The following is a 19,517-nucleotide window of genomic DNA, read 5'->3' as shown; positions in this document are numbered from 1 at the left end:
TACGTGTGCGTGTGTTCCGAGTAGCTGAGAAAATGTGCGTGTGTATGCATTGGCTCGTGGAGCATCGCGGAGAGGGTGGCGAGAGACGGTGGCGATACTTGGTGGTGGTGGTGGTTGCGAGTTCCTAAGCGAGGGTGTGCGCGGCGCTGTCGGGTTTCAGGGTGGTTGCAGGGTGGTTGCCATCGGTGTGTGTCGGTGGCAAGCCGGTTACCAGGCAACCGGCAATAAAGGAGCGTGGATAGCCAATGGCGGCCCTCAATACACCCCTTCGTCTAACACGGCTTGTTTTCCGTGCTTAAGAGCGAGACAGAAGGAGCTTTTGCTTTAGTAGCTGTTAAGACCTTAAACCCGTGGCCTTGCTTGGCTGGCTTGCGCCAGACTGCTCGTATCTAATAGAACCTCTTAGAAACCGACGGCCTGTGTTTCTTCGATAATTGATATTCTAATCCTGCCTGATGCTGCCTCTTATCGTCACTGATCGAACCCCATGAAATTGCGTTTAACGTTTCATAGACGGGCAACGGCGTCCATTCATCGATATACTTTTCTTTCGTTTCCGTTAAGTGGACGGTACGAGGCGATACTCTTTTTCTTTGGTCATAGTAGGTAACGATATCAGTGTTCCAAAGATTTTTCTATTCCGCCATAATATTTGCTTGAAGAAAGTCACTCATCTCATCATTATCAGAATAAGAAGCAGAAAATACTAATGCATTTTTGTACAAATTTTCGCACGCGTTCAATCGCATAATTTACTCCTATCTACTTTGTTTTACGTTTTCAATAGGGTCAACATCTGCCCTTTGGACTCGCCATTCGTTGAAATTGCATCCAACTGGACACCGGACAGAAGACTCGATCCGGTGAAAACCGGTCGAGAGAAAGGGAGGCTGCCGAACGACGAGTTTACATCGAGCAAATGGAAACGCGCGAAGTGTTACGAGACGGAGGGTGGGTCAGAAACGTCGTCACGTTGTTACACAGTGGCCCGTGTGTACGCTATCCCATGGGGAGAGCGAAGGTAGCACGTAGCACACCCCTGGGACGTCTTCAGTCGTCACTTGTCCGTATTAAACCAGGGTACTAATCCCGAAATTTAATTTGAAAATCTTTTCATAGCATCGTCGTTCATCCCTTCTTCTTGTCCATCTTTCTCCAGCTCTCCCTTCCGCGTGTTCGCTATGCACCGCGAAGTCGTTTTAAACCCAGAGAATTACCCGGTCTTTTGTGCGTCGTAATTGAAAATTCGTTTCCGCCCCTTTTCGCGGCTCGGAGAACGGATAAATGCCCTTTCGTGGATTCATCGAGAGAAATTACCTCGTCGCCGTGTGAATGAGACGACCCGTCGTCTTCTTGTCGTCTTCTTCTTGGTCCCGTTCCGCGAGACGCCCGATTTCCTCGTTTCGGCCTGGCTGCCATTTTATAAACGAAACTACGTAAATACGAGACGAGCTAGTGAAAGCAGCTGGATGATTAACGAAACAAATGCTAGTTTCCTCGCCGTTTTCGTGCTGGTATCGCAAACATTGTCAGGAAAAATTGAACCTGTCCCGTAACAATGGATAATTAAAAACTCATGGATTATCTCGTTATCGAACAACAGATTGTTATCAAGAAAGTAATTATGTACTGTCTTAAATATCATTAAAGAAATGCAACTAATTAATAAATTGTCCTTTGAAAGTTTATTCATAAGGTGCAATCGTTTGTTAGTCATTCGTAATTCAGGATGTGAAATCGAGTAGTAATCCCATCCGATATTACGAGTCAATTTGATACGTCACCCTTCACTTTGCTCTACCTATCATTCCCAGGAATCAACGTGTGAAAGATAAAGATAATAAGGTGTATTCGTACAGTTATTACAAATTTTTAAAGCATCACAAAATACGCAGTGGTAATTTTATCACTGGCAAATAACGAAACCGATTATAAATAATAATAAAGTTAATATAGAAATCTCAAAATGACTCCGTCACCGATTTCTCTATCGATAGTAAGATTTATTTCCATAAAAATAAAGAATCAGCTAAGTAACGACAACTGAGGCCAACGGAATCCAAGGAAAGTCATCGTTTTTACATTTGTGGGACTTACACATACCCCCTCGGACACAGAGTGAGAAATACCGACGCAACATGAAAAATGCATCAGATAGAGAATTATTTATCGAGCGCGTGAAACATGTAACGTAGTCGTTTACATAGCCGAAAGGGCGAATGGAGCGTATCCGAGTGCAGTCGATGCTGGGATACATCCCTCGGGATGTTTCGGTAGATTAGGGACCCTCAACGCTAGGTAGTTTTGCTGCACCATGTAACACGCTGTAAAACACTTGTAACAGACCGACAGTAGCTTAGGGTAAGCTGCTAATGCTTTCACGATGTTTTCGGGGTCGAATTAATTTGACCGGTTCGATCGCGCGCCCTCTAGAGACTTCAACTCGATTCGCCTCGTGCGTTTTGTCTCTCTTCGCATTTTTTCAATCTTCCTTTATTTTTTCAACGCGCTTAAATTAGAATTCCGTAATAGAAAGAAAAAATGGTTGTCCGAGAAGCATTGGTAACAGATTCAAATTGCAGGGTTGCATAGTAGAGAAAGATGGGCGCTGTAATTATTTTAGATACAGCGTTCGAGACCGACAATGGTAACGAAGACGTATAATTAACGTTCAGGAGGTGACACGGAGGGAGATGAGTTTTCTTTTAAGCAGCAGGAATTACGTTGTTTCTCGAGCCACCGATTCGCGCATCCAGCGTGCATAATACAGCAGTAATTAAGTTCTCGGGTAAAACTAGTTCCCGACAGGTTATTTCATGAAAACTCGACGGTTTAATCACGGTTACTGCGAAACGCGTTTCATCGATCCCGGACTTCACAATCAGGAGACCGTGGCCCCCTTGAATGGCGATAATTAATGAATAGGACGCGGCCGAAGAAAAAAAAACGAGAAAAAAATAGAATAACGAATTCGTGGGCGTACTTCTTGGAAGCGCTTCTCGACTCTTTTGCTCTCGTCTAACCCACGCGGTTCCTCCGTTTCTTTTTCTTCCAAGGGCTTCACACCTCGTGGTCAGAAACGTGTTTTCACGAGCGTCTCGTACCATTCTCCGTAGCCCGCGGTGGCCATGCTCGAAATTCGACCCTCTACGAATGGTGTGAATATTATGATGGCCACGCATTCAGGTGCCAGCTAGAGACAATGGGTAAAGTGTTGATTGCCCGAAAACAACGCGTTTTTTTACTTACACGAACGTACTTTGTTCTACGCTGTTCATGAGCAACTAGTCTTCCGTCGTAGAATGTTCAAGGTCTTCTTGTTCGTCCACCGAATAGAAAGTGGTCTTTTCTATCGATTCCACAAAACTACGTAGTTTCCTTTGCACGTCGTAGTTTCTTGTTCACAATTAAATCGAACCGAGCGAATAGTTTTAAAACGAAAAACTGAAACTAGCAAGCTGGATGTGAACGTTGGAGTAGAGAGCGCGTGGTCCATTCACGCGTCCAATTAATACTGAAATTGCTGCTATCAAGCAGCGCATTAGGCACTTTCGTGTGATTAACGCGAGTGTTTCGCGCAGAGCTTTCAAAGTCGCGGGCAGAAAAGCCTCGAATCCGGTGAAAGGAAAGTAGTAGCGGGCGGCAAACAAGAGAGATGAGTCACGCAATTTCACCGAGGATGCTCTCGCGCTTGTCTCTCTCGCTGTCTACAGTCCGCCTTCACAAAATTACATTAAATACTTAACGCATACACGACCCTCTTCCGTCGTGTGCTCGGACGGTACACGAAACGCATAATTACGAGTCCTCGCAGGAAATTCAAGAGGGTTACAGAGAAGGTGTGCACGGATGTTACCGCCCCGACGCGGCAGGACGTGGTTTTTAGCGAATCGTCTCCCGGAAAACGAGGGAAGCTCTCGGGACGAACACCAACGACTGAGAGGCCGGCGACGCCTTGGCAATTCCCGAAATAAATTCGCTTCTAGCACGTGTGCGATGCAACTTTGTGTCACAGCAACCCTTACGTAATATACGAGAACAGTAAAGAAGGAGCTTCGGGGAATAGATGAACAGAAACATTTGACTAGCGAGAGATACGACACACACGCTGCTAGTCGAAGGGTTAAAAGAGAGACAGGACGATTGGAGCAGGGAAACGGTAGAAGAGCGCGCACGTGAGAAAGAGGGAGGGAGGAGAGGAATAAAGAGGGAGGGTGGGTGCACCCCATGCTAGCTACCCCTTTCGACTGGGCAGTGCCGGCATAAGTCAGGAATTCCTGGCACGCGGTATATTGCGCGGGGGTGGAGGCCCGGCGGTTATAAGCTATAGTCTCCGGCGTGGCATGGCATGCACAGCCATTTACTTCATTATGTCATTAAGCTTAATGGCCCTGGCCCTAACACGGTTCTAGACTATAGCCACTTCTACAGTTCGTCCCCATTAACTCCTCTCTCGTGCCCTCGCTAGCTAGTCCCCCACTGCCACCTCCTGTCCACCCACCATTGGTGTACTCTTGTCTGCTAGCATTCTCGTGAACCAGCCCGGGCTTACAATGAGCATCGACTTTACGCCGATGACCGGCTGAAATTGCTGGCGGCGTCGTGGAAAATTTCCCGAAGCTGGCCCAACCCAGACGTATGCGAACGTCGATACTATACTATGCCGTTGTTTCCGCGTTACTTTCACGAACAACGATGACCAAGGAAAACAAAGGACATTTTGGTAGACGCGCGAGAAACTCTTATCGCGCTGTGTCGCACAGGTTCCAGCGAATAATGATAAATTCTTTCCTAGCACAGCGCCAACAAACTATCCTCGAGCCGGGAAAAATGTGTACAAATTAATTCGACCCTCTCCAGCCGCGACTATTAGCGCGTTATAAAACCCCGAAACGCTCACGACGAAGCCACAAGCGGCAGCTTTTAATTAGAGAATCGCGAAAGAATCCCAGACACGATGGGACAAAACTCACTCGTTAACGGAGAACGCGCCAACTAAGTGGCCGGATCTGGTGAATAATTGTTCGCCTGAAAACTGCCTACAATCGCATCCATTCTAAAGGCAAGGGATCGAGATCGACGTCATGCGGAATACTCGTTCGCGACTCGCGCAGCCGCTCTAAATCTAGCCGCGCGTCCTACTAGGTTTCATTTCAGCACGCGGGCGAGCACCCGCCGGTCCGGAAACAGTAGATTTTATGTTGATGATCGGGTGAAATTGTCGGCTACATTGCGTAAAATTTATGATATTCATAAGAGTCGCGCGATCATGTACGTGGCAGTGGCACGAAGCGAGCTTTCAGCCAACCCCTTCCAAATCCGTGCTCGATGGAGACGCGAGGGTCGCAAACTTGTTACAGCACTGCTTGGGGTTCTAATAATTGGAGAGCGCCAAGCCAACGTTCCACCACTCCTGGACAAAAATATTACTTATCGAGGCACGATGCGTGTTTCGCTACAACCATTTCGATCAATTTTTGTCAGGCCCGGAAATTTTAAAATAATTCTTCCTTCCCGTTTTTAGTTTACTTACAAGCGCATACATAATAATAAATGCATAACCGTGAATTGTAATTAAATCAGTTTTAATAATTCGCATAATTTTCTGTTTAAAAACAGGTAAGAGAGAGAGAGAGAGAGAGAGAGGGTAAAGGAGGCTTTCGTTCGAATCAATTTAGTGACACGAATTAACAATGCCGTGCAAGCACCCTTTGAAAATAGAGCGACTAAACATCAGGAATTAAATGAAAAGCGGAGCTACAGCTTGAAATTGTTCCACGAGTGAATGATTTCATAATTATTCTCCGAGTGGCGGGCTATGCTCGATTCAATAATACCGGCAATGCGATACGCTCAATGGCGCAATTAATCGTTCCATGGCTACAGACTTCACAGATCTTCAATAGCGAGTCACATTTCACGTTTGTGTGTCGATCGTTGCCTGTAAATCGTCCAACTTCTTGTCATCCGACGATCAATCGTAATCGCATTAATAGACTAACGACTTTGATTTTGAAAAGTTTCCGCAATGACTCCTGGGAATCTCTTTTAATTGGATCACGAGCAACGAACAGTGAACGAAACACATGTAACGTCTCAGGGAAGTGTTGACTGGTGACTGTTTTCGAAGTAACCTAATATTTTTGCAGCCGAACTACATATTTTGTTCCTTGGCGCCAGACAAACCTACGTCCACACATGTCGAACTAAATTTAGTTCCTGAACTAAGAAGACTTTGCCCTATCTTCACAGTCGCCGTAGAACTATCTTTTTCCCCTTACCATGTTTGCTTTATCAAGTGGTTGGAATATCGCTGTACTCAATTTCGTTTATTACGAAGTAAACGTTCAACGCCTCAGCAAAGATACAAAATAGGAAACAAAAGTTAGATGAAAGATGAACAGGTCGAGACGCTTGGAGGGTATGCAAATTAAAAAATTTAACCTTCGAAACGGTATATGGCGCGAAGTTTGAATTGGTAAATGGAGGAATTATTTGAAGTTGACTAATCTTGACAAAGGACGTCAACGAAGGAAGGGACCAGGTAACTTAACGATCGGTCGGACAAACTCCTCAACGTCTCGTTCACTCCCCTCAAGGTCGACGAGAAGAGTCTAATTGTCCCTTCCAGAAGAGAGACTTGGCAAGCTTTCAAATTTCTTTGCTTATAAATTCATAAGGACTCCGGAAAATACACCTCCTCGAAGGAAATTTATTGAAATTAGTGCAATTAGCGGATTCCGGTGGATCCACTGACGAAAGAACGCGACGCGGCTAAGATGGCTCGTGATATCGATTCGCGCATCGATTACAACAACGATGCTAGTGGAATCGAACGCTTATATTATGACGCACTCTGCACCACCATCGAGTAATGTACGATACAACGATGGTGTCTTTCTTTAATTGAAGGAACGCGTCAACCCGCTGGCAAGACTCGTAAAGCTGTCTTTCAAACGTAGAACCATAAGAAATTTAATCCAGAAGAGCTCTCACATCCTCAACACCCCGTTTTAAACAGCCACCATTGTCTTTCTCACTTCAACCGACCCATCGACGCCGGTCGAAAGAAAGACGCACGTGTAACCCCATCGTGTCGGGTAATAAATTCGTGCGAGAATCCTACACAGTTCCGTGTTACTTGGCATTAGTTCTTATCCGTTCTCTGCATCTCTGTCTATCTCTTTTCCCTCTACCGAACTTTCATCCCTTCCACGGCAGAGGCTCGCCCTCTTCCGCTCAATGGAACGCGCCCATCGTGGAAAATCGCACCGGTGAAAAGGTGTGAATCTCCGGCCCTCGAAAAAGGACGACAATGCCCGTGTTGGCGTGGCACAATGAGCCTCTAAACCCACAATGTAGCCACTGTATCTGTACGAACGGCAGCAAGAGGGCTTCTCCTCTCGCGCGCCACCCCCGCACACCCCAACCCTTTTTCATCGGCACAATCCTACCGCAAGGAGTCGAGGATGCCTGGATGTTCTCGAAAGCACATTTTTCAGCCGCATAATATTTATTCGTCCGCGGGTTGTATCGCTTTAAAGTGGTACCAGTGAAACCGAAGACTTTCTCGTGAATCGACAGAGAGACATAGACGGCTGCATGATGAAAAAGGGTTGAAATTTTGATCGTCACAGAGAAACGCTATGTCGTCAGTTTCTAACTACCACCACGCCCATTTCTGTCAAAATATTTCTGAAGTTACGAATCAACTTCCTATTTTCCCTCCTCGTACCTTCCCCATCACCGTGATACTCTATTCTTTTGGATACTCTATTCCTTTCTCTCTAGGAGTACATTCAGCTAGCATTGCCCTACGAAAGGGTTCGAAATTTTTATGTGCCAGCCTACCGAGCCTCGCACTCACGAAAATACACGAGTGTGTGAATCGGTGTGGCGAATTTCCGTATGCTCGTAGAGCGCACACGAGCACGCAGATCGTTGTTCATTGTATTGTGAAGCTCGCAGGACATGGCGTCCTGCTTTTTGTCGGGACCAGCTGAGTCAAAATGGCCTCCGGTCGATGACGTCACGATTTCACGTGCTCCACGCAATAGGTATACGCATCGATCCCGGCTACGTGTCGAGGTTCCAACCACTAGGTATGTACATTCGTACATACGTCGTGAATTCCTTCCTCGTTCTCTGTTCTGTTTCGTCGAGCCAAAAATTCTTTTCGTTACAGGAAAATTCTATCGGACTAAGACTGATCGCGAACGGAACGTCGCGAAGCTAATGACCTCTATTCAGAACGCGCTGTTAAAAGTGTGAGCGCTTCTGGCTCTCTCAAAGCCGCGGGAACTACTAAATTCACCACGCAAGAACGTGTAACGAGTTCCTATTAAAAATAAGCGTCCTTTCACCGGCTCAAAGTTTCGACGCCATTCAATCCGAAAGATGAATTTAACCGGTTATTAGAAAGGGTATCATTCTGCTCGGTCATAATTGCGTTCTGAATATATGTAAGTAGCGCTAGAAAAATTCAAAGTATATAAAACGCCCTCGACCGGTGGGCTCCAAATGCGACATATTACTTCCTGTCGCAAATGAGCGAAGATATTCACATGACAGACTCGTTTGTCGATTGGAGGAAAGCTGGATACTGATTAGTCATATTTCCTATTCGTTCATTTGCGTGGCTACGAAAAATCTTGGCGATATACTTCGGATTCTTCTTTGCTAAGAGGGAAAATATACGCATTCGTATCGAACGAGTACGGTAAGTCGATCCAAAGTGTCCTTTTACGGGTTTTAAAGCGAAATTCTTCTTCGGTATTATGCCCAGCTTCTAAGATTTTCCTTACGGGCGTACACCCGTTTCACGTTATTGCGGTGCTAATGAGCTCCAGCTAGTAATCAAAGCAAATGTTTCATGACACGAGTGAAAACCGTTTGAAGGCTTTTCCTTTATGTCGTTTGGCCTTCGTCGCGCGGCTCGCTCACCTCTATTTTTGTCCTCGCTCCTAAACTTCGTTTCATGTAAACGCCATCATCGTGTACGCTCGTTGATCGCGCGCGATCGAAGGAAACCCGTTTTTTCTTCTTTTTCCATTTTTCTTCTTCCTACTTTTTTTTTCTTCGTTTTAACCGGCAGAATATTTTAAGTAAATTATATTTTCGCAAATCAGTATGTTATCTGGTGGCGTGTGTTTGATTACAATTCATTCCCCATGTTTACCCTGCAGCCGGTGGTACAGGTTCGTGCAGACAAACCGCTGCTCCAGGCACTGACTGTTACTAATTAAGGGCGGTTTCAGTACGCGTGTTAATTCTTAATTAATATCTTTGTTGCCTCCTCCGACGTGGCAGCCCTCGGCACCCATTTCTCGTTCGTTCTCTCATTTTCTCTCCCACTCCCTTCTCACTCCCTGTTTTTATCCTCCCTTTTTCTCTCATCTGCTTCTTCTCACCCGTAGCACCTCCGCTTTCTCACTTTTTTCTCTTCTTCGTTCTGGCTCTCCTCGTCTCTGCTCCACGTTCTTTTCCTCTTGCTTTCTCTCGCGTGTTCAACCCTCTTTCTTTGTCCGTTTTTAGCGACACCCCAGCCCTGCACCGTCCACCCACTTCTCTTCTGGAGTCTCTCGAATGAAAGGAGATGTATGGGAACACACGCGCATCTCGAGCCACTATGATAGGTACAATCGGTCACGAGTGACGAAAGGAAAAGCAAGAAAGGACTGCGGAGGAAGCGCGTTCCTCCGATTTACCGCTCGACTGTTTCAACCGGAGAATCTCTTTCGCGACGAATCGAGAAATCGTTGGTTAACCCCTTTGTCGCTTAACCCTCGCGATTCCTCTTTCTCTTTCCCTTTCCCTTTCTTCCTCCCTTCTCTTTTCGACACTTTCTCGCAAGCACCTAAATTGTTTTCTCGAGCTTCCTTTCGCTTCTTGAACGATGAGTGACAATTAATTACGAAACAGCCACACTCGTCTCGACGTTCCACTGTGGAAAAAGTAATCCTGCCAGTATATTCGGCCAAGAGTTCTGTCTTTCTCGAGCGACATCACGAGTTCTACCCCTGTTTCGATCCACGCTTGGAAAACTTTCTTCTCTTCGACCGAGGGATTTCACCGGCAAATACTCTTCAATCGTAATAGCCAGCGGGGACTTTCGAGATCTCGAATGAGCCTCGCGCGTACTATTTCGCGAACAGTCAACAACGTTCGGCTCCACATTGAACGGTAGTGCTCTTTGAAATCGAGCCCTTTACGACAAAAATATCTGCAAAGCCGCCGTGCCGACTCGAGCGGTTCTATTAATCAACCACCGGTTTCTTCTTGCTTCGGTGCACTTCGTTTTCCATCGAAGAAAAATATTCTTTACTTTCCCTTTGACCCTTCTTGTTCCCAACTTCGGCTTTCACCTTTCCTCTCGTGCGTATACCTTTTCCTTTTTAGCTATTCTTTGCCTTTCTGCCGATATGCATTATTTAGCAATAAATCAGAAGCATCAACTACAACTTTATTTCTTCATCGACGTGTTGAAGAAACGGTAAGTGGTTTATATTTTCCCACGACATCTGATTTATCTTCCTTTGCTCCTTTACCCATTTCCTCGTCAATTCTTACCGACACCATTCAGAGTAATAACATAATATTTCCTTCATTCTCCGCATTTTCCTCAATTTGCTGCAAAATCCTGCTGCCTCGCTGACAGCTAATCACTCGAGCGACGAAATCATAGCACGGAAAGTAAGATGATTGGATCGGACATCGGGAATATCTTGTGATGATGAATCTCTGAAGCATTCGGGGGCTCGATAGATTCTGACGACGCGACGGTAGAAACAGGGAGCTTCTTGATATTTGTACCGAGGCTGTAGACTTCGTTCATCCATTGTTCGTCTTGTCTGTTTCTTCGTCCATTTACGCGATGAGTCCTCATTATTTTGCTACTAACTATCTGGCTACTTGTAATCGATAAGTCGATCCTACGAATGATAAGGGATCACATCTTTTGCGATTTAATGGATCATATTGATTAATCTACTTTTGTTTTTCTATCCCTCGATATATCGCCGAGAGTCATCCTGCTGTAGGTTAATACAATTTTTATAAAATACTGTACCGCACTTATTATTATAAAAAATTCATTACCCTTTCTCATGCCATAAGGACGTATCGCCGCAAAGAATAAAATTATAGCTTAAAGAAGCTAAGAGGATAGTATTTGAAATCTGTGACCAAATTCGAATTCTCAAGATTTTGATTTACATCGCTATGATTTCCAGTCTGCTTGCTGCGATTTTCTACCTTACTTTATTCGAGCATCGGTACTTGTGACAGAGAATTTCCTTCATTTTTAGTATCTGCGAATATTTAGAATTCAATTCCAGCTAACAAATCTATTTTGTCGTCTGTAGATAACTGAATTTGCTGGAAGTTGCAGGGCTGTACATTTCCGATATAATGTGCAACGGCACGCGGAAATACTGTTGCCCATACGGGTTGATGGCTGCTCCTTTTTTTTATCACAGCACTATCAATATGTAATTGACATCGTGCTAGGTCGTAAACCGAAGCTGGTAGAAAAGTAGGTGGCATTCTAGCGGAAACTATACTCCACGTAAAGGCTCCCTTGCTCCATGTTTCGTCGCGTCTCCAATTTTCCAGCCGGCTTTTCTGAGCGTTGCTAGTACCACCCCGGGAGCCATGCCAGTCTCCTTTTGCTCCCAGAATCCTCCGGTATTTTCCTTTGCCGGCAAATTGGACTATTACGGCAGCGGCTTGTACCTCAGCACCGTGTCTTCGCGAAAACCGCGTATTTTCTCTCTTTCTCCACCTCCGCCTCCGCCTTCGCCTCCGCCTCCGATCCCTCACGTCGCCCGTTCGCTCGTACCCTTTTCCACATCCCTCGACAGAGGTCCTCTTACCTAGCGGGCTCAAAGTGGCGCGCAGTTGTTAAAACAACCAATTCTGTCGGGAAGCTGCTCGTTACGGACGCCTCTCTCTCGGTCCTTGCGGAATCCTTCGTAATCCTGATGGCAAACCGTTCGTCGTTCTGCTGACGCAACGGAAATTCTGGCCAATAAAATCCCTATCTTCCACGGTTCCTTCTTAACGACGCACTTTCAACACAGACTCGTGATCGTTTCCTTCAAGGAAATTGAGAATCTTCCCCGTAATTGGTACGTTTTCGTTCTTTCATCAGATCCGTTGCATTTTTACTTCTTGTTGGAAATTCGTGTGTCCTAAATACGAGGGTTTCTTTCTAATTGACTGGTATCTTAATACTAGTCCGGCAGACGATTTCGAAGAATATTGTCCACATTTTCCCGATTCACAGTCCAAAGAGCAACGATTTAGATTTTAACGGTGGGCGTAGATATAGAATCAAATTTCGGGAAGAAGAAAGTATCCCGTTACCGATTAGCGCTCGAATAGGGGAGGGTGTGGCATGCACCCTCGATTTCCCGAAATATTTTGACAAGAAATTTAATATTGGGGTCGCCGAGAAAACTCGAAACTAAACGAAATTATAAACGATTGCTCGTACGCTGAAAATCTTTAACACATATTCTTGAGCTTTGGAAACGTTTTAAGTGCGGAATAAGTACATGCAACGAAGTTGGAACGCAGCCCCATTAGACGCAAAGATGATACACGGAAATCATTTTCGACCTGTCGTCCCTTGTTTCGAACGACATCGCTTTGCGGGTTAAGCAAGCACGGTTTAATGGCTCGGAAAAATCGGAATCATCGCGGGTATGAATACGTAATCAGTTTTCTTCGCCGCATGACGTCATCGTATGAGCAATCTAGCCCTGTCATGGCAACCGAGATACCCGTTATAAATCCTAACATAAATTTGCGTTTTTGTAAATCATCGTGCTGTTACCACTTTATATCATAAATTTCTTCTCGAGTAACTCAAAACATGTTTTGGAATGGAATTGTCGAAGTTCTTCCGTTCCTTTTTCACACGGACTGCCAAATCGCCTTGGAACTTAATATTTGCTCCGTGAAAGTATATCAGACTGGCGATAAATATCGAACATTGTCGGGTTAGGAGCAGCGTTGCCAAGAGGAGACTCAAGCGAAATTGTCATAACCTCAGCATGGTCGTTTGCGCGTGTTTATGGACAGAAGCAAATTTTCCCAACCATATGGAATTTGTGAGGCAACCAAATTTCGAAGATATCGTATGGATGATGTTGCGTTTGTTCCTACATAACGAAGTATATTAAGAAACGTCTTACCTGGACTGGTATTCGAGAACGAACTCTTCGATTGAGAGAAACCTGGAACAGAAATAACGTTACTTTATTGGTGTGAGAAGCAAGCAATTATAAAATATTTCGAACGTTTCATAAGAAGTCTGGTTGGATATTTCATGTTGGGAATTACGGTAGAAAATATTCGTCGCAATAATAATCTATTACGAATATCAGGACTGAAAGATTCGGTAAGTAAGAGAAAGAAAGAATTACGCCAAATAAAATATAACAGGTATATTCGCGAAATGAAATTTCATTAACTAGAAATTGACTAGAATTCCGTGAAACACATTTCGAAGGAGTGGCACATGCTAGCGTTACTTTGAGACTCAACCCTGATTAACGACTTCGCGAAATTAACTCGACAATTATTTCATTAGTGCCTAGTAAGACATTTTTCACCCGGCCTCAATGGCCTTTGGGATCCAGAGAGGGAATCATATACATATGCATATCTATACACGAGTCGACTCGAATACGTTACCCTTAATGATTCGACCAGAATTAACTGTAATTTAATTAATTAAAATGTCATAAAAAAACACAACGGTCTTTTTTGCACGGGACCAGACGTGACCTGGGTCACCTCGTTAAAATGATTATTGGAGGAGTTGATGCTTTTGCGTAACTATAATTTAACGTAAAGTCGAACTTCCGCGTTTCGTCGGTGTAAAGATCGATTTGATTAGGACTTTGATCGCTCGAAGAAAAAGATGTATATTGAAGAGCAAAGTGTACATGATTGAAAACAGCAAATTGGCGGTAGCATAATGTCAGAGAAAATGCATACGATCTTAATTATTGCGTTTCCATAATTTTCCGTTTAACGAGTGACAAGTAGCTTGGCTTTCGTGTCGAGACCACAACAGCGATATTCGTAATTAAAGGCAATTTTGAAAACCGCGCGATCCTTGCCAGGCGCAGAGGTTCGTATTCGCGAGTTGGTTGGTTCGTTCGTTCGTTGCTCGCTCGTGAGATTTCACTCGTTAGTTCCGCCGTTCCTGCGGATTTAATTGCCCAACGCACGACAGAACAAATCCGCCCGTTAATCGTGCACGGGATTCTGATTCACTTTGTCGACACCTGCGGCTGACGACCGCTCGCTTTTCCATTTTCTAAAAGGTCGCTCAGGTAAACTCGCGTAGCGGTAGTCAGATACTAAACTCCTTTTCAGATACCGTGGTGGCCCCTGGAATGAAAATAAGTCCGCGTATTAAGACGTTTCGCCACGGCCATTTTCTAATAAAGTCGTTCCCGTTGGTACGGATGGCTCGTGGGGTCTGAAAAACAGGGGTTGAAAAAGATTCTCGCGTTCCTAAGAAGGTTAGGGCTCGTTGCCTCCAGTCGACGGAGCGATAAAGAGCGAGCAGAGAGGGACGAGGGGCAGAGGGTCTGGAATACGAACGCAAAGTTCGCGTTTCAGGAACACGACTTTGTGCAAGTGTATGGGCAGCTCGACACCGGGGCTCGCCGCGGTGTTGTACTTGTAGTTGTGTCGTGGCTGGCGGCCACGGGGGTGGCGGAACTCCACCCTCAAACGACTTTAACGAGCCGCCGTCTTAAAATAGGGATGCCGAGCTTGTGCCGAGTTTGCGCGTTTGTTTGATAAATTAACCCAGAAAAGTATGCTCCACCGTCGGAGCACTTAACAAGCCTTAGAGTCGAGGAGACCATGGCAAATATGGAGCAGGGATTCGTTGATACTCCAACGGTGATTAACACTCGTTCGAGCGAACACAGTTAGACGCGAACAATGGAAAATCTTTTATTCGTTCCACGCGTCGTAAACGTATCCTGACATTTTTCACGCTACAATCGCGAGAAATGGAATGGGATACATTTTAGGGGCGCAGGATCGCGATCTGAGTGCTGTTCACTTGATGGTACGAAACGAACGCGTGTCACGAGGCATTATATTGCGGTATTATCCTGGTTTTCCTGCGTTCGTTCCGCCTTTCACGGAATCCAGTGTCCGTGCTCAACGGTGAAATTTAAACCCCAATCGTGTACATTGGTGGAAGGTTACGGATTTTTTGAAAACTCGACAATACGTGGCACGGCCCGCGCCACTGGTGACAAGACAGGGGCCTCCATTGAGAAAAATCCACTTCCTAGGTCTCGTGTTACCCGGCGTATTTTGACAGGATCGTATTGTCGTCGCGCGGCTAAGCCCTATTGACTCTATTATGGGCCTATTAGTATTATACTAGGATTTGTGGTTACTCCTTGAGAAACGTCCTTCTCTTTACTCTCCTCCTTTACGGACCTCTTTCTTACCTGAAATCGAATGTTTCGCCCGCGTTCGTCCATTCGGAACATGGTTCGAACGCGTCCCGAACGTTCAACAAATAATTTCCTTGAACAGAGTCGAGTCAACTCAAACAGTGACGCGTTCCCGCAGTTTATCGTTTGCATCGTATACTCGTTGGCCGCGTGCGTGAAAAGTTCTCATGGCCCCCGGACTGGTGACAGGTAACCAAATTAAATAAAACCCGAGATGAGTAATTAGGCCTGGAGTGGTCCAGCGACGATTCTTGATGCTCCAGATAACGAGCACTCTGTAATCGGTCTCGCTAACTGAACGACGGTTGACAAATAATTGCCGATGTAAATAGCAAAAAAAAAAAAAAAGAGAAAAAAGAGAGGTATAGCGGCGGCCTGTGAAAAGAGCGAGTCAACGGGAGGTAAAAAATAAACTCTATCGCGGGATCCATTGACAGGGGTGAGAAAGACGGTGCAGCAGTGTGAAACCGCGCAGAGCGCACGCACGTACGCACTCGTAGATTCGAAGAGCTTCACCACGAGAAGCTACCTTCGTTTTCCAAGTCGCGAGCGCAAGCATCGCGGAATGAGCTGCTACTTAGAGAGAACGGGTGGAAACGCATTCACCGGCACGCAATCAAGACTCCTCGTGGCTGCCGCGCTATGCACGTACACGCGTGCACACGCATGTGAACCCGCGTGTTCCCGTGCTCATTCATAGCAGTGCAGTGGTAAGATTTGCTCGCGACTCCTCTCCAGTGCGAGAAAGCTGGTGCGAGTCCGCGGAACGGGTGAAAGAGTGAGAAGAGAAAGCTCGGGGTGACGATGCTATAGGAGAGAAAGAGAGGAACAAGAAACCGTGGAGAGGAACGGGTACCGGCAGAGAAAGAGAGACGGAGAGAGGGAAAGCGGAGGACTACGACGCGCGTGTGTTTGAGGCGTGAATTCATGTATGCTCGCGAAGCACTCTTCACAGGGGACAATCGAGGTGTTGGACTGGAAATCCATACCAATTTGAGCGACTTACGGTCGTTCGCTTGAAAGCCCGGTACACGCTGCCACCGGTATACACGAACGCCACGTACACGACGCTACGCGAGCTCTTGTACGCGCGCGCATCCATAGTTAGACGCGCGAGCGCGACGCGATACTCTGCGTCAACGCCTTGTCCCTTTACGCGTCGATTTACACTGCTCAGTTTCGAGGTCAACCGTTCCGCGCGAAAATCTCCTTCGTCGATCTCTTTGTAGCTGCAAACCCACGCAATTGTGCGATTTCAGTCACATCGTCTTGAGAAAATATAGCAATTAGCGGTTTTCATTGTTTCGAATTTAACTATCCCGTGCACCGGAGCCGCTTTCGCGGTCGATGCAAAGGTAGAAAGTAAAGAATTACAAAGAACCGAGTGACGTAGCGAGATTTACGCTAGAATTCTTGAAGGGACCTCCGCGGGGACAAAAGAGGCTCGTTGACGAGCGCTATATACGCCTCCTACTTTTCAGCCAGAGTATGAAATTAGTTACGTGCACGTGGAGGAAAGGGACGTGATGCAGCATAGAGCCAAGACCGCGTAATCGATTCGAAGTCTCGAAAGCTGGCCAGTATTTTCAATTACTTTGACCCAGTGACGCGCCATCGTCTCGAGTTAATCGAACGTACGCTCGATGTTAACCACTATTGATCCGGATTATCACTCTGTCATGACCGACGTCGAAAGCGAGCCGCGTTACAAACCGATACTCGATAATTACAATTACACTCAATTTCCACTTAATTTCGGTGGGTACATCGATCAAGTCACCGAGTCTCGACCAGAGTCCAGCGATCGCGTCCTGCTAATTAGCGATACCGTCGTATGGTTTGGTCACGATTTGCAGAAACGATGGCCGGAAATACTGTGGAATATCGAGTAGAAAGTTCCACGGTACAGTGTACGCGCGCGGGCCCGTGGTAATGGACATAGTTTGCCGGTAATGTCCGAGACTAATTCCCGTGTTATTTCATTAACGCAGCTCCCGAGGGGTTAGGCAGCCACGTCGGCCGGCAGCATAGCCGTAACACAGCGGCAACCGTGCTCGAGCTTGTAGCCCCCAAAGGGGCTCGTATTAGGCGCGTGTCAAAGGGTGAAAATTTACGAGGTGAGTAGCAGCCGCGAAAAGGCCGATTGATAGTCGCCTACCAACCACCATCGTCTACGTGTACGTACCGCCTTGAAATAATTCCGACGAGTTTACGCTATGGTGGAACATGCTTACCCAGCCTGTTAGCGTGTCTGATTTTGTCAGGGGGATAGATGGATATCGTTTGTCTGTCGATAATCTATCGATGGATTTTCCGCTGATGACGATGCCGTGATGTACCATATCGTGAGATTAAATAATTAAGTAACGACCACGTCGATGAGATAGATGGGGACTCGGCTTCACTTTCCAGCTCCGCTATTTGACGCGTTGATCGGTTTTATTCGTACGTAAACATTATCGATTGAATCGAAACATTATCGGAATTCGTAGTTACGATCATACTATGTATATTGGACAAATACATGATTATCAAAGAAGAATTTGCGTTGCTATCTTGTTAGGTAGCGACTACTTTTGGATTTACGTCGAACAGCAATTTAGTATTTTCCGCAGGCAAGCAGGCGAGAAGTATAGAGAGAAGAGATTTTCCTCGTATTTCCTGGATTGATTTATTCGAGCGGATTATGCGATTAGACAAGAGAGGGTCGTATGATTGACACCGCGACCAGAGTGCAATGAGATAAACTTGTTCCTGACCGAGCCACGAGAATTTGTGGCCAATTGATCGATGGGAAAACGAGAATTTGCTGTTTCGCACGTGGAAGATGCTTATATCTATATCTATCGGTATCCTATTTCCTATTTCGATCAAGACATGTTAAGGAAAAGTAACTTCTACGGTCGTAGTAAAAGCTTGTACAAGTTACTATAAATGAAATTAAGGCACGCGAGAGAATATCGTTGTGAACAAGTATACATGAACATCTTGACGTGTTAAAAAAAGAAAGGAAAGGGTAGAAAAATAAAAGGGAAGAAAAGAAAAAGACGCTTCTCCGAGACGAGAGACTGAATTTTCCTACTTCTGACGTTGAGTGCGCCCTGGCAGTGTTATCCAATTATTCTAAGTTGTTAAGGCGAGTTAGGGCGCTTAAGGGACTAAATTAAGACATTCCGCGCGACAAATCTCCCAAGAATCTCAATTAACTTCTCCTAGAGGGTGCCGGTACTTTAATTAACTGTTTAATTTCGTTTAATTTGCATTCACAGTTGCATAACCTACCGGACGAGATGGCTGGTCCGCGATATATTTCTTCTTCGAGGTAAATCGATTAACTATGATCCATATACTTATATATATTCAATACATCTGCCGATATTTCATTTCGTACTATACCGGACTTTTCAGAAACGTGACACTAAGGCAGAAGTTTCAGTACGAAAGTTACAATGCTGTAACAAGTGTTGAACGACTAGCCAAACGTTTTGAAGCTCTTTGAATAGGAACACCGTGTAGGAGACGTCGAAGAAACCGTTCACGGTTCGTGTCTGGACCGCACGGTATTGGTTTCCGACGAGCGTAATGGGCTAATTTGAATTGCAGCGACTCTTACGCACACGTGATCGCGCAAAATCGGCCGCGTACACATAGACAGAAGCGCGAAACACGCGGAAATATGGACGAACGGAGGGCTGGCTAGGTATTTGTGTCGCGAGCCTCTTATACGTGTCTGCAACCACTTTCCTGAAAACAAAGCCGAGCGAATTCATAATCCGCTAATTTGTTCAAGATTTTTTGCTCGAGTGGCGGCGCTTGCTTTGTCACAAATCCACCGTCGATGTCGGAGCGCGTGGGGCTCGCGTTCAAGCCGCTTTGAAGTACTAATCAGTATCGACCTGCGCCTACAGGCCGCACCCCTTATCCGTGCTTCCACCATCGCCAACCGCCCACCTACTCCCGCTCCTCCGCGCTCTCCTCGGCTAGTCCAGAGTTCCTCTCTTTTTTCCTATCGTTCCT

The 19,517-nt window shown here is 45.8% G+C and overlaps 1 protein-coding gene across 4 annotated transcripts in view; it reads right to left on the bottom strand.

Moving 5' to 3' along the window:
• LOC117204639 (visual system homeobox 2-like) overlaps window positions 1-19,517 on the bottom strand; it is a 50,625-nt gene that overhangs the window by 25,130 nt on the left and 5,978 nt on the right. For all 4 annotated transcript variants that reach the window (XM_033442200.1, XM_033442202.1, XM_033442201.1 and 1 more), the window contains exon 2: window positions 13,200-13,241. In XM_033442200.1, coding sequence (XP_033298091.1) covers window positions 13,200-13,241 — 42 coding nt within the window. The remainder of the gene's footprint in view (window positions 1-13,199; window positions 13,242-19,517) is intronic.

This window comes from Bombus bifarius, unplaced genomic scaffold (assembly GCF_011952205.1).
Source record: "Bombus bifarius isolate JDL3187 unplaced genomic scaffold, Bbif_JDL3187 scf7180000007979, whole genome shotgun sequence".
Classification (NCBI taxonomy): Eukaryota; Metazoa; Arthropoda; class Insecta; order Hymenoptera; family Apidae; genus Bombus; species Bombus bifarius.
Note: the sequence above shows the minus strand (reverse complement) of the source record. Positions and strands in the feature narration are given on the sequence as shown.